General features: G+C 42.0%; 1 protein-coding gene and 1 long non-coding RNA gene across 8 annotated transcripts in view; one reads left to right on the top strand and one right to left on the bottom strand.

Moving 5' to 3' along the window:
* The window catches only part of cplane1 (ciliogenesis and planar polarity effector 1), a 23,904-nt gene extending 10,149 nt beyond the window's left edge, over nt 1-13,755 (top strand). For 3 of the 7 annotated variants that reach the window (XM_044173098.1, XM_044173097.1, XM_044173099.1), the window contains exons 16-50: nt 643-810; nt 891-1,122; nt 1,270-1,388; nt 1,475-1,692; nt 1,777-1,941; nt 2,277-2,424; nt 2,512-2,621; nt 2,717-2,866; nt 2,984-3,095; nt 3,334-3,649; nt 3,742-4,866; nt 5,328-5,473; nt 5,564-5,649; nt 5,801-5,865; nt 6,172-6,436; nt 6,517-6,891; nt 6,996-7,670; nt 7,764-7,945; nt 8,028-8,115; nt 8,212-8,290; nt 8,787-8,921; nt 9,197-9,259; nt 9,377-9,462; nt 9,933-10,179; nt 10,301-10,560; nt 10,685-10,784; nt 10,956-11,126; nt 11,533-11,563; nt 11,686-11,805; nt 11,880-12,075; nt 12,176-12,219; nt 12,295-12,462; nt 12,635-12,771; nt 12,887-13,167; nt 13,377-13,755. In XM_044173098.1, coding sequence (XP_044029033.1) covers nt 643-810; nt 891-1,122; nt 1,270-1,388; nt 1,475-1,692; nt 1,777-1,941; nt 2,277-2,424; nt 2,512-2,621; nt 2,717-2,866; nt 2,984-3,095; nt 3,334-3,649; nt 3,742-4,866; nt 5,328-5,473; nt 5,564-5,649; nt 5,801-5,865; nt 6,172-6,436; nt 6,517-6,891; nt 6,996-7,670; nt 7,764-7,945; nt 8,028-8,115; nt 8,212-8,290; nt 8,787-8,921; nt 9,197-9,259; nt 9,377-9,462; nt 9,933-10,179; nt 10,301-10,560; nt 10,685-10,784; nt 10,956-11,126; nt 11,533-11,563; nt 11,686-11,805; nt 11,880-12,075; nt 12,176-12,219; nt 12,295-12,462; nt 12,635-12,771; nt 12,887-13,167; nt 13,377-13,532 — 7,019 coding nt within the window. In that variant the 3' untranslated portion in view covers nt 13,533-13,755. Of the gene's footprint in view, nt 1-642; nt 811-890; nt 1,123-1,269; nt 1,389-1,474; nt 1,693-1,776; nt 1,942-2,276; nt 2,425-2,511; nt 2,622-2,716; nt 2,867-2,983; nt 3,096-3,333; nt 3,650-3,741; nt 4,867-5,327; nt 5,474-5,563; nt 5,650-5,800; nt 5,866-6,171; nt 6,437-6,516; nt 6,892-6,995; nt 7,671-7,763; nt 7,946-8,027; nt 8,116-8,211; nt 8,291-8,786; nt 8,922-9,196; nt 9,260-9,376; nt 9,463-9,932; nt 10,180-10,300; nt 10,561-10,684; nt 10,785-10,955; nt 11,127-11,532; nt 11,564-11,685; nt 11,806-11,879; nt 12,076-12,175; nt 12,220-12,294; nt 12,463-12,634; nt 12,772-12,886; nt 13,168-13,376 lie in introns of those variants that run through there. The other 4 variants (XM_044173100.1, XM_044173102.1, XR_006375401.1 and 1 more) reach the window with 4 other exon arrangements.
* LOC122865131 lies at nt 11,839-13,456 on the bottom strand. The gene is made up of 3 exons (XR_006375402.1): nt 13,315-13,456; nt 12,891-13,068; nt 11,839-11,972 (listed from the first exon to the last, which is right to left on the bottom strand). It is a non-coding gene; the product is annotated as an uncharacterized LOC122865131 (long non-coding RNA).

Here is a 13,755-nt window from a genome sequence, read left to right as displayed (position 1 = left end):
TTTAGAGGGGTTTCATATGTGATTCACTTTACTGAATCATGTTGTAAATAGCTTCTACATACTAATACATCATGGAGTGCTGAGAGAACTCAAAGGGTTACAATATGTCATACTGGCATTTGAATTCTGTTTGAATGTCTTACTTTTAGTTCATTAATATTGGCATAGAGCAGAGCTGTCCACCACTTACTACCCAATGTTAGGCACAGGTTGGGTTGTTTTGTTTATTTATTTATAACAGGGACAATGTACATTAATCAACATCACTGTAAATGTTAGCCAAAAGGCTAATTTCCAACTGTTGTTGCTTGGCCAGATGTTAGATTAGATATTAGTACATAACAGAAGAAGAAAAAGCTAAAAGGAGTAAGGTGGGAGACCTGCAATGTATGTACAATGCAAGCAATTAATACAAAACAATGTTAAGCAGACAATCAGCACTAACAGTTAAACATTACAACATACAATATAATCACATTACATTATAGAGTCAAAACCAGAAGAGACACAATCTGACAAACATAGACAGCAAGCCAAGCGAATGAGGACTGCCTTTATTTCTCAGTGATTATACAAAACAACAAGTGTACATCACTCTGAAAGTAAGATGTTAGTTATTAGCTCTGCCTTTATGCCCTGCAGCAGACTCTCTTCCTTGCCCGTGGCTACCAATTGATCTTCATAGTGACGCAGCTTGTGCCGTGGTTCAGACCCTGGGGAGATTCATGGCCTCTTATTTCTCCAACCAACCCCTCTACATCCTGCCCCCTCACCATGTGGCTGTCCTGCCTCCTCTACATCTACCTCACGGTGTGTTTCCATAATTATTTGTCAGTTAAAAAGATAATTTCTTCATTTATATTGCTATTTGGTAACATGTCCTTTCTCAGCCCCTAGTATTGGGCGCTTGGTGCCACTGTGCCAGGAGGAGGTGGCTAGAGCAGTGCGACGACAGCAGCTGTCAGAAGTATGGACAGTAGACTACGCCCAGGACCTGCTCCTGCTAGGGGGTCTGCTTCCTGAGACTGTGTGGTTGGCTTACCATCTTGGGGACTGGAAGACAGCGGCCTCTCTGAGCCTGGCCTATACGAATTACTGCACTGACCACTTTGACTTAACTCGGTCAGTGTGAAAGTATAACCAAGGAGTGAATGAGTGTGTGGTTTAAGTTTTCTGTTCCTGTTGCCATCGCTAGAATACACTAAATTCAATTTTAAACTTTTACCATGTTTGCTTTCATGAACATCTCAATGACATCTTTTATGGCAGGCTCAGGAGGAGAGAGCTCCACCTCCCAACAGTTTTAGAACCAGAAAGCATTTTTCAGGTTGAGTTGGAGTGTCTTCTTGGCAATAAGTCTGACTCCCAAGAGCATGGAGATAAAGATGGTGAGACCTGACAACTATAAGATGACCACAACACACACAGAACCCTTCGATTTGAATATATGCTTTATCTCAACTCCATTTACTAGATCCTTTGGAAGGAGAGGACTGGGACTTGTTACAGCTTTCCATACAGGAGATTCTGAAGGCTTCAGTCATGGCTGGAGTGAATGTTATGTCTTCACCCTTGTCTTCCTTGCTGGACACAGCCAAAGACCTGTGTTCTTGCCTGCCTACCTTGGTGCCCAATGGACTGTATCTGCCTTCCCCACCTCTCTATTGCCCTCAGCCTTCTCCTAACACACAGGTACATAACATAGAAGATAATTTTGCATACAGTATGTTTACATATCAATTCTATGATTAAATCTTGTGTGTCTCTCATGCTTAGGACCCAATAGGGTCAATAGGGCAGTTTGCAGAAGTTGCATCACGTCACAAAGTGTCTGGAGTTCTCCAAAGATTACTTTTACTTCTGAGATCTGCACGTTGTTGCCATCCTGCTGCCCAGTGGTACATCAGCCATCTGCGCCGTGCCAGACACCTACTACATAAGGTACTTTCTAGGACTGAAGGGTTTTATCTGGTTTAATAAGAGGTTTAAAGGTCCCCAAGTGTGGCTGACATTTTTAGAGGCTCTGATTGTTTTTTTGTTTAAAATTTCATGCATTGCAAATACAAGCATTTGTTCTAAAAGACACTTGACATCACATATTTTCTGAAGAAATGCCAAGTCTTTCCATTTCACTACACTTTCATCATGCAAATAGGAAATAAAGATGAAACTCAAAATTATGGTTGGTTGTATCTTGTAAAGTGTCACATGTCATGTTCCTGCTTTTGGAAGTAATTTCCATCCTAAATAGCACAAATATCTGATGTTGTTTTCAGATCAAGAAGAAGTACTCCTATCCATCAGCTGCTGAAGAAGAAAAGGCTTTCCCAGAGGGCCTGATGAAATTCGTCACCCGTAGTGGCTTCTTCAGACAGGGGCCTAATAAAGATGGTCACCTGGACCCTGACAGCATTCAAACTATTAGTAAGATGCCAGCCATAGTGAATTGTGGATATCATAATCAATGATCTACTTTCAGATAGTACTTATTAACTATATTTTTCTTACAAGTCTGTTTCAGAGAGCTATGTGGTTTATGCTGGATGCTTCATGTCAGGGACCAGCTCTCCATTTCCTGCAGGAAATATCAGGCCGCCAGACATAATGGTAGAGATGAACAGGTATTCCATTTGCGTTTGATTGTATGACATGTTTAAGTATAAATATCCTCAGCCACTGATATATATAAATATCTGTGTGTATTTTTGTCCCTCAGATCCCTGGTGGTTCAGAAGTGCGATCTGCCTGTGTTGATGCTCTCCGCTGGGCCTGTCGTTTACTGCCTTTCTCTTGCTTCCTCAATGCTGAGGAGATCCTCCAAGACATACTGCTCAGCCTTGTGTCTGAACTTCCTCCTCTCTCTCTGGTGATATGACCTATATGACTTTTTCTTGCCCTTTCTTACATAGATAGTGTTTATCAAAGTAAAACAGAATGACCTTGAGTGAGTACATTTCTCATCCTCACCTGTTCTTCTTCTTAGGTGGCAGACACTCTGGTACGAGCCTTCCCAGAGGAGGAGGAGTCTGTCAGAGTTCCTCTGAGAGAAAAGTATAACTCACTGCTGCAGAGACTGAGGCAATGCAATGTCCTCGGTACGAACACATCTGTTCAGTAACAAGTTACTTTGAAGTACTATACAGCACCTATAGGAATACAGATCCATTTTTTGTTTAACTTACATAATGGCTACATTTTATTGTAATTTTATTTAATACTTCATTTTGAACTATTAGAGTCTATAGTCTATTATTATCCATGACTTCCTAAACATACAGAATGTCATGTATTTGTTAAATGTCACTCTATTATGTTATTCTGTCTGTTCTCCAGAAGGGGAAAAAGAGGAGGTGAACGAGTTGATGATGATTGTAATTCAAGACAAACTCAGGCAGAGGAGAAAACATCTTGGGCGTTTGCAGAGGCACCTTGGCCCCCCTAAGCTCCATCTGTGGGAGAAAGAAGAGGAAGAGGAGGACAGGGAAAGCAAACATGTGATGGCCATTTTAAGGCAACTCTCACTGGGTACAAGTCTGAGCACCAGCACCTTAACTGACTGTGGGTTCCCCCCAGTGTGCAGTGATGGAGACACAGCGGATAATACATCTGAGGCTATCTCTCCTGAAACGCACAGCAGAGCCATGACCAGGTAGCCAGCGTGGAATAGTAGCACCACCATTACACTGAGGTAAATTGTATCTATGCTGTGGCTTATTCTGTGCTCTGTGTTGTTCTTTGCAGGGGCAAAAAAGCAAAAAAAGTAAGAAACAGAGAACATGCAAAGAAGACTGCTGTTAAGATTGAAAGCGTCATTCAGGAGGAGAGTCACCCAGGCGATGCCAAGGAGAAGGAGCAGCCCTCACTACCAGTAGTTGGCACCTGGGAGTTTGAGCTGGAAGATGAAGAGTACCTAAATTTCCTGGAGCTCTTCCTCAGCTACGTGCTAGAGAAGGATGGTGCTGATGGAGGCGACTCAGGCAGTGAACTTCCTTTGTTGAAGGGCTTCTCCTCCCAGCTGAGGGAGAGGGAGTTGCATTCTCTCACCTTTGACGTGCTCACAACTATTCATCGCCGTCAAAGAGATGTGCACCATCCAACGAGAAAACACGTGGGCAATGATCCTCCAGTGTTCAGAGCTGGCTGCTGCTACAAGCCCATGAAACAAGGTGCAACATCCGCGCTGCAAACTTCCTCCATCTGGAGTGAAGCCCCCGTATCCAGAACTAGCTTTTCTGTCACCTCTCTTCCTGGGCTGAGAACTGGCAGGCAAAAAGGTTTGTTTGGGCTACGACAGCAGAGCAGTGACTCTTTAGGCCAAAGAATGAAGGGAGGACTCTTTGGTTCTGAAACTAGCCCTAGTCGAAGTGCCTTTCCCACAGAGCAGCCATCAGAGAGCTTGATATGTGGCTCCTCAACTTCTGTGGAAGCCGTGATTGAACTGCAGCAGGGCCTGGACCCTAAATTAGAGGCTCAGTTTCCAGAGCTGGGCAGGCTGCTGGAGTGGATGGTACGCTGGGCTGATAGGAGGGTGCTAATAGGACATCGTGGCAAAAAGAAGAAAGAGAGGGGAGGAGGGGTTGGAGGAACAGCTGATGAAGGAGTAGTGATTCGTGTCAAAGCCTCGGCACCTGCCGTTCTCACTTCCCTTAGCTTGCTGCAGCGCAGGTACACTGCTCTACTCGGGACTGACCACTACAGTGCCCATATCCAACTTCCACAAACACAATGGACTGTGGCCCCTGTGCTGCAACCGGAGGTGGATAGGAAGCTGGAAAGAGAGAGCAGTGTTGATACAGGCTACCCTGGAGCAGCCAACACTCCCATCACTAGTCCTGATCACAATCTACAGCAAGGAGAACTGTCCATGTGAGTTTTTATTAACAATGGTTTATTATTGGGCTAAATGGAAACTAGCACAGATACATCAAGTCTTTATCAAGCCAGTTTGAAATGAGCTGATAAGAAGTTCCACAAATGCAAATGTTTTATCAGTGTGGTCTTGGTTGGTGTGAGGGTGGTTTATCAGAATGCTTGTTCTGTGGGATACTGCATGGTACAGTCTTAAATGTGTTGCAAGAAACACAAACTTGTATGCCAGGAAATGACGTGATGGTGATGTAAAAAATGTAGCAGCAAAAATGAAAACATATGCATGTAAATAGGTGATAATGTATAATTTGGAGTTTCATATGTTTATTTTGTATTTGATGATTTCAGCATTTCAAATGGATTCATCTCACAAACAGTTTCAAATAAAACAGCACATTTTTGTTTTACTGTAAATATGAATAATCTACTGTATTTATATATTATTTGTTTTACTGCAGTGGTTCTCATGAACCAGAGGAACTGACATGTCACAGGACACCTATTTCTAATGACCAGGATCAACTGATCTTTGATGCTCAGCAGAGACAATCCGGTTCACAACAACCATCTCTCGATGACTTAGATGTAACACCTGAAAAAGAAGGTATGATACTTATATTGGATCATCAAAGTTGCTGTAATGCAGACCCTTAGACAAACAGAGAATATTAATTGATGTGTTTGATATTTGTAGGTAAAAGTAGTGATAGTCAGGGCTTGGAAGTGTCATCCTCTGTTTCCAGTGGGAACATCTCTGGAAACATCTGCACGCCTGAAACGGTGAATATTACGAAAGAGTTTCCCCTCGGAGATCAATAAAGTATTTCTGATTCTGATTCTGATCTGATTACCATTTAGGATTCCCATTCATCATATGTATCATCAGCGTTGTAAAAAACACACAAATAAGTGTTGTTTTTGTCCTTTGCAGAGTTTAAAGCTTGCAGACCTGGACTTCTCAGAAAACACTGATGACATGTCCAGTTCCATCTCTCTGTGAGTCATAATGTAAACTTATTTACTTTGGAAGAACACACATGAATGTGTAGAAGTTATTCTTTAAGGAGAGCCATTACTGCAGTAAGTTAGTGCCAAAATTATAGCATTGCATGTTATGCAATGTTAACTATAGTTGTAGTTCACTTTAATTCTACACTATAGGATTATAAAAATTGAATAAAACACAATAAAAAATAATTATTAAAAATAATTATTTCTACATCAACATTTTGATGGTAAAACCTCAACTTACAAAATCGTTGTTGACATTGGCTGTTGCCTGTTTTGTTGTTCAAATAACAGTCATGCTAAGAGCTTACAAGGCCCCCCACACCCAGAGCCCCAAGCTCTTCCTACTGTCCAGCCTGAGGCAGAGCTCGATGCAGAGCTTTCTGGTTTAACTGGAGTGCTGCTCCCCAACACACCTATGGATCCTCCAAGCCTTCAGCCACAAAGCTCTGCGGCTGATGCACCCGCTGTGGATTCTACAGCTCCCAATCAGCCATTATCCACTCAGGCTCCGCCAATGAGACAGCGTCTGGGTGAAGACTTATTCAGACTGGTTCAGGTAAGAACAGACTGACCAAAAGGACTCAACTGACTCTTTAGATTGACTCTGATCTGAAGTGTTTTTGTCTTTCATTACAGCATATCAACTACATGAGCCTGATGGAGGTTATGGGAGCTTCATTTTCTAACCTGCAACTTGCCCAGCAGAGCTCTTCTTTGGCCCAGTCTAACATGAACTCCTCACACCCTAATGTGTCATCATCTTATGCTACCAATTTCATCCCTCAACCAAATGCCTTACCCGTTCAAACCACCATTTCTGTGGCACCCCAGACAAAAGCGTGTGTGCCAAGTTCAGGATCAAACAACCCTCAGTTCAGTCAGGTCCCTGCATGTATGTTTGCAGACCAGCCTGCCATACAGAGGTCAGGGAAAACCTCTCCAACAGGCGGCCAGCTTCACACCACCAGGAATCTCCCCTCCACTGCTAATGGAGCAGGTGTAAATTATCAGGTATTGCTCAAGTGTTCTGTTAAGTTGTGACACATTGTCCTTCTATGTAAACAATACTTAAATCACAGTGAAACCAAGCTGAATACAGTTTCTATTTTCTTCAGGTATTGCAGCCACTCTCTGTCCAGGCGGTGTCACCAGAAATCCAGTTTAGGGAGAGCAGGAGGTTAATCCCACCCTCACAGGGGCTCCTGGCCACTACTGACACCCGCCACGCTATTCACAGTGCCCCTGTGTTAATGCCTTCTAATGTTCCCATACAAAGTGAACCTGCTCCCCAGGTCTTGGGTCTGAAGTTACTTCAGCTCCACCGTCCTCCATTGCCCCAGCAGAATGCCCCACACTATCAAGGGCCCCAGACGCTGCACACAGCAAACCCTGCAACCATAGAATCTCATCAGCACAAGCTTAAAAACAATGACCAATCCGCCTCAAAGAAGACAGAGGAGAAAAAAAGAAATGAGTTTTCTGTTCCAAAAAGACAACTCGGTTTTAATTTTCTACATGATCCAACTCCCAGGAACTCTCAACCAAAGATTCAGGCATCAGAGAGATCCAGGGGGCAAGAGTTCTCGCTACTTCCTCCTGCTTTACCAGCTCACACACCTGCACCAATGCAGGGCCTTCGTCTGCTGCACTTTCAGCCTGTTCCACACAGCAATATCACGTTCCCCAAACTACCCTTACCATCTTCCTCCAGGCCTGCTACTGTCATTACAGCTCCAAGAAGAGAAGCACCTATGATCAAGCTTCTACATATAGAATCTGGACCAAAAATGGCAAGCAATACGTCCATTACTTCAATATTTTTAAATTAGGTATCATTGAATTTTGCATTGTAGTTTATGCACCGATATCTGTCTTTGCCACAGATGTTGCCCCTGGCAGCTCCTTCAGCCCAAATGACCCGTCTGATCTCCATGGAGGAGTTGACAAGTTCAGTGATCGGGAGGCAGAATGCTGAAGAGGCTCGATTGCGGTTGCTCAGAGTAGACCCACCTACTGAAAGCACCAGAAGAGCTACCACTTCTCCCAGCTCTAACTCCAGCAAGAGGCAATCACATATTAGTGTTCATTGCATTGATTTTCTTAAGCTGAATATTTTACTCACTATACTCACTGTGTGTTGTTTATAGGCAGAAGAGGAGAGAGGAGGCGGCAGGGAGGGCAAGAAAAACAGAGGTCACATTCAGACTGAATGAGTCTATCATCCTTACACAAGAGGTAGAACAATATTAATTCTAGTAAGAAGTATTTTGTGCTTTTACCAATGTTTAAGTGCAATTCCACTATGATTTGTTTATTCCATTATATCTATAGCCAACAAATGAGCCTGTAAATGAAGAGCCTGCAGCTTCAGAAGAGCTCACTCCTGGACAGGATGCTGCCATTCAATTTGGTTAGTGTCAAATACATATCTAATTACACTTGCCTGTTTCATCAATAAACTGCTAAATTGAGAGGGTTTAGGTCCATAACTGATAAAGTTTAAATATGGGGATAACGGTGCGACAGTCTCTCCTGGAACACATCCAAAGGAGCAAATCTGCATTCTTGCAGTTTCAAATGTACATTGATTGAATTAAGAGGGGTGCCACAGCTGCCTCATACGCACTGTCTTTGACAGCTTGGCACTGATCACATTCTGATGAAGTTCAGTCAAACAAAGTCTCTCTTTGCTGTTTCCTGCCATTTTAACTAGCAATGAAATAAAGGCCTATACATTTTGCTGAAAGAGCACCTTGTTACTCTCACAGCAATTTATCCACTGGCTCTCAGTTATTTTTTATTTAGTTCTTGACCGGACACTTTGGGACATTATAATGTTGTGTTTTCAGTTCTATTGATCTTTTGTTCTATTTCTAACATCTTTTCTAAATAACTTTAACTCCCAGGGTCCTTTGACTCTTTGCTGACTGGTCAGAGATTATTGAACAAGGCCGTGTCCACTTCAGCTGAGCTGCATGCCTTTGCTTCCACATGTAAAAGACCTCCAGAGTGCCATGATGCTTTCACCAACACAGACCCAGGTGAGTTAGACTATGGATTAAGATTTACACAGTGTTAATATTGTAATAGTTTTGCACAGTTGTAATGTTATTACACGTTGTTGCTTGTATTTGTAATTGAATGAAAATGCTTTTAAGTGCTAATGAGTTTAGCTTTTTTTGATCAATGAGAAATTAATAACATAAATTGGATGTCTCTGTTCTGCTTGCATTTCATGACAATGCAGGCGTTTCAAGTGCATGTTTTCCAAAACCTAGATTCTGAGCAAGTAACATGTTGATTATTTTTCTTTCAGCTTGTCCTCCCACACTTGTGGATAAAGCTGTGTCTGCCTCTGTGACTGCTAGTAGCCCTAAATGTAAGTTGATTTGAATTTGCAGGTACAAGGATAACACACTGCTTTTTATTTGTTGTGGATATAATGAAGCGTTAAACATTGTGTGTTTGTGTATGTGCGTGTTTTTTCTCCATCCAGCACAAAGTTCAGGGAATCTGCAGTTTTGCAACGTGCGCCTTATACAAGACACAGAGGAGACCCCACAGGGACCAAAGAAGAATCTGGTAAGAGGCCAGACATACTTGGTAACCCGGCAGAGGCTGTGAATGGTGCTGTGAGGCTCTAAAGCTGTGTCTGAATAGGTCCTTCATTCCACTCACTTTAATTATGTACTGAATACAACACACATTACATTAGTGCCTACTATTCTACATGTAGAATGCAGTATACTTAGTACAAAATGATCTCCTTCCAAAAAAAGCATACATTGAAATTTGAATTTGCGAACACCAGCTCCTCTTGCTGCTTAATTTTTTGTCATATAATCCAGAAATGTCTCAACAAGGCATAGAATTATGGCATGGCTTTGTTTTTTTTTTCATGTAGTGACCATGGTATCCATACTTCATATTTTCATCCATTTTGTATGCACACTTGTACATTTTTGCACTTTACTTGCATTCTAGCAAGGGGTTACTTTAATTAATGGATATTTCAATTCACTTTTCTTTGTTTTTCTGTCTTTGTCTCTCAGGATCTGGATGGCCGCAGGTTCATAAGTGTCTTGGATCTAGAAGATAAAACCCTCCATCAGGATTTGCCACCCTGTCTCAGCCCAGGAGCACAAGATGTTTCCTCAGTCCGCCCCTCTTCACCTACTTCTGCTCAGCTTCATTTACTTGCGACTTCTGTTATTAGGAGTGCTGCTGCTGCTGCTGATGATGATCCACAACCCCTAGTCACAATTCCAGAGGATCTCCCGAATCCCATCACTCACACAGGTCTTTATATATCATTATATAATGCAGTTATGTCTTTATACTGAATACAATCAGATCTGTGGTGAAGCACAACACTATTGGTAAAATTTGGTCCAAACATCTATTGTATTGTATACGCTAGATATCCCTGAGGAGTCGCCGTCACTCAGCCTCATTGAACCCAATAGGGATCCAGAGAGAATCACTCCACAAGACATGGTAGATCCCTCTGACTCTGAAATCTGTCGAGCCATAAAGACCCAGAGCGTCGGACTTCACAGTGCCTCCTCCACACCTCCTACAGTCTGGTTCTCCTCTCGCCTGTCAGAGCTGGACGCTCAGCTGGCTGCTCTACAGAACATTGCAGACTATCTGGAGATAGACTTTTCCAACTCCAGGATGGTACAAAAGCATTTTTTTTCCTGGTCATATTAACAATGACACCCAAGTTTACAAATTGTTTTCGAATGCTGACAAATATATGTAATATAACATTCCTTGCTTGTCCTGCTTTGTCTCTGTGTAGCTGGTGAACACTATTGAAAAGCTCACACCAGTCTTGGCTCCGGATGTGAAGACTACCACAGCAGTAAAAAAAACTGTCAGACTGTCTGTCCCACAGGAAGGTATGACCTGAAGCTATCCATCTGTATTAAAAGCCTGCATTGTGTTTTCAATTACATTGCAAGTCCTTGAAACCCCGAAACAAAAAACTAAGTTGCAGGTTTAATAGAGTAATATTATAACACATAATATTGTTTAAAAAGACTCTGTTGTATGTTCTTTGTCTCTAACAGCATGGATACCACAACTGGACACTTTAACTGAACCAAATGCCTTTGAAGAGGATGAAGAAAATCAGGAAGAAGAATGTGTGCTTCATAATGACGAAAGGAAGCCATCTTTCCGTTATTCCGCTTCTTCTCACAGTCACAACGTTGGTCCTTCCTACCTTCACACCCCTCCAAGTAAAGATGCAATTTAAGGAAACATTTCCTAAAAATTGTTAAACAAGTGGCTAGCATAGTGGCAAACTGCATTTATAGTTGATGTATAGATATTATAGAATAGAATAGTGTGCTAAAGGTAAAAGCAATGTACGCTTTACACATTTTCATTGTACAGTAATACTCCTGAATGGCAACTGCAACATTTTTTAATTTTCACCCAAAGATGCAAATGAGATTTAAGTAGACTGTCAGCACTCTCATTAACTCAAGTGACCTCAAGACCTCAAATCAGCTGATGCACTGTTTGAGAGATTTCAGATGGATTCTTTATTCTTGTATAGTCATACACATGGTTATTTTCAAAGTAGAGTCATAATGTTAAAAGTTACATCTCTTTTTTTAATTGTTTGTGTTGCTCCCACAGAAATGACTGAAGCATTTGAGATATCTCCTGAGTAAGTTTAAGTAAATCTGAAGTCTTTTAATGTTATGACTCACATTATCTGGATGTGTTTACCTCACTGTGTCCTTCCTCTTCTGTTTTATAATACTCTGCCCTCTACCTGTCCATCTGTAGATGGGCAGATGAGACTGGGTTATCCGATACAGCAGAAATCTTAGACGAGTTGGCGAAGGAAGGGTATTTATCCCTGACTGACCTGGATTTATCCAATTCACAGACTGCACACCATAGCAGGTATAGTACCTACTAAAATTCAGTGCTGTCCAAATTACTATCTAGACAACTATGATTATCACTGAGCTGAAAAGTAATGCGACCCCTTGCAGGCTGGACCAGCAGCAAAGTAGCTGGATGTCGCAGAAACGTGTCCTTCCAGAGGATGAGAGGAGAGAGCTGAGGATCTGGATGAGAAGGAAACAGAGGGAAAGACTGGCTGTTTATCAAAAACACAGAGAGAACCTGAGGGAGAAGGAGCACAAACCTTTTTCTACCCCTGGAACAGTGGTGAGATATGTTTGCTTCTTTACTAGAACTGATATTCTGTTGTATGTTATTTCCTCTAAATATATATCCACATTGTTGTTCACCTGCTATGCCCCTGCAGAAATCAACAAACAAGAATCGAGCAACCAGAGAGGAAAAAGAAAAGTATGTACCTGTTTACATTGTCTGTGCACAAGAGACATGCATGTGTATAACCGTTATTTCCATTTGATTTAATAGGTTCATGCTCCTGGAGCAATACAACCAGAGGACCCGTGAAGCCTGTTTTTTGGCCAGTGACTTTTCCACCACTCCTCCAACCCTACGCTGTTCTTCACGGACTGAAGGTTCACCAGTGTCCTTAACTGCACTATCCAACTCCGCTCCACCCCCTGGTAGCCCTCACAGGTATCTCCTGCAACAGTAATCTGACCAGGATCTGGTCTCATTAAAGAATAATTGTACTCTGATCTAGCATTTGAACAAATCATTAATCATTCATTAATCATTCCACAATGATCCAATTCTGTACAGACCCAAACAGTGTTTGTTTGAAACATCTGGAATATCTTTTTCTTAGGGCTTACAGTGTTTCTGCCAATGATAAAAGAAGTCTTAAGTCAGGACAAGCTCAACCCCACATTCGTCCATGGACTGCTGAGATGCAGGGACGGCCTTCGGAGGATCACCGCAGGAGACTGGGACTACACAGACCAGGTATCATAATGATATTCAGCTACATTGATGTCCTGTAGATGTATTTTCACTCTGTTGTCAAAACAATAATATCGAATTCACTGAACTTGTTTATGTTGTGTGAATTTTGTGTTAGTTACCTCTCTGCCAAGGGACCGTCTGTCTCAGGTGACCAGACGTGGCATGCTCACTGACGCAAAGAGCCACACTAAACTGCACACATCCAGCCAGAGTGAGGAACGGCACGTCGGGTACCAGAGAAAGACAGGGCTGAACAAAAGTGCTTCGAGAGAGACGACTGCTGTAGGGAGAGGGATCCTGAGGGAGCAGACGAGGATAGAAGAGAGGGAAGAGGTCAACCTTTGGGAGCCTACTTCAGAATTGAATAGGCTGCTGGGCCCAAATGAGTCTAACATAGTAAGACTCACATTTTTCATCACATATTAGCTTATACCTGTACATGGAAAATAACTAACAATTTGGTTAGTCGATTTTGGTTAATAATTTTAAATAGCATTTCTGCGAAGAAACCGTAATGTTACTTCATGTCACAAATGTACATACTTTTTTGTTGATAGATGATGTGGTTTCATGTCCAGTTTCATACATTGTTGGTCACTTCTCAGGTGTTGGCTGGACTGTTGGATGAGCAGGATGATGGTGCCAGAGCTGGTGTGTCAGAGATGGACTGGCTGGACAACCTTTCTGAGACTGGCAGCAGCAGCCTCAGCAAAATAGACTGGGCTGCTATCGAGAGGATGGTGGCTGCAGATGAAGCTTGAGCTTGTGTGTCTCAAGGAAGGGAAAAACAATACCATGTAGACATGTAGATTGTATATTACTGGGGGGGAAAAGATTTTAAGTGCCTTTTGAATATACTCTAAATCAGAAGCATTTTAAACTATGATAATAGAAATTACAATTTAGATATATTTAATAAATTAGATATGAACAGCAGTGATATTAAATATGCCAAGACAAATAAATTATATGTGATGCAATCAA

Source organism: Siniperca chuatsi, linkage group LG18 (assembly GCF_020085105.1).
Source record: "Siniperca chuatsi isolate FFG_IHB_CAS linkage group LG18, ASM2008510v1, whole genome shotgun sequence".
In the NCBI taxonomy this organism is placed as follows: Eukaryota; Metazoa; Chordata; class Actinopteri; order Centrarchiformes; family Sinipercidae; genus Siniperca; species Siniperca chuatsi.
The sequence above is the reverse complement of the archived record's forward strand: the minus strand, read 5'-3'. Positions and strand labels throughout refer to the sequence as shown.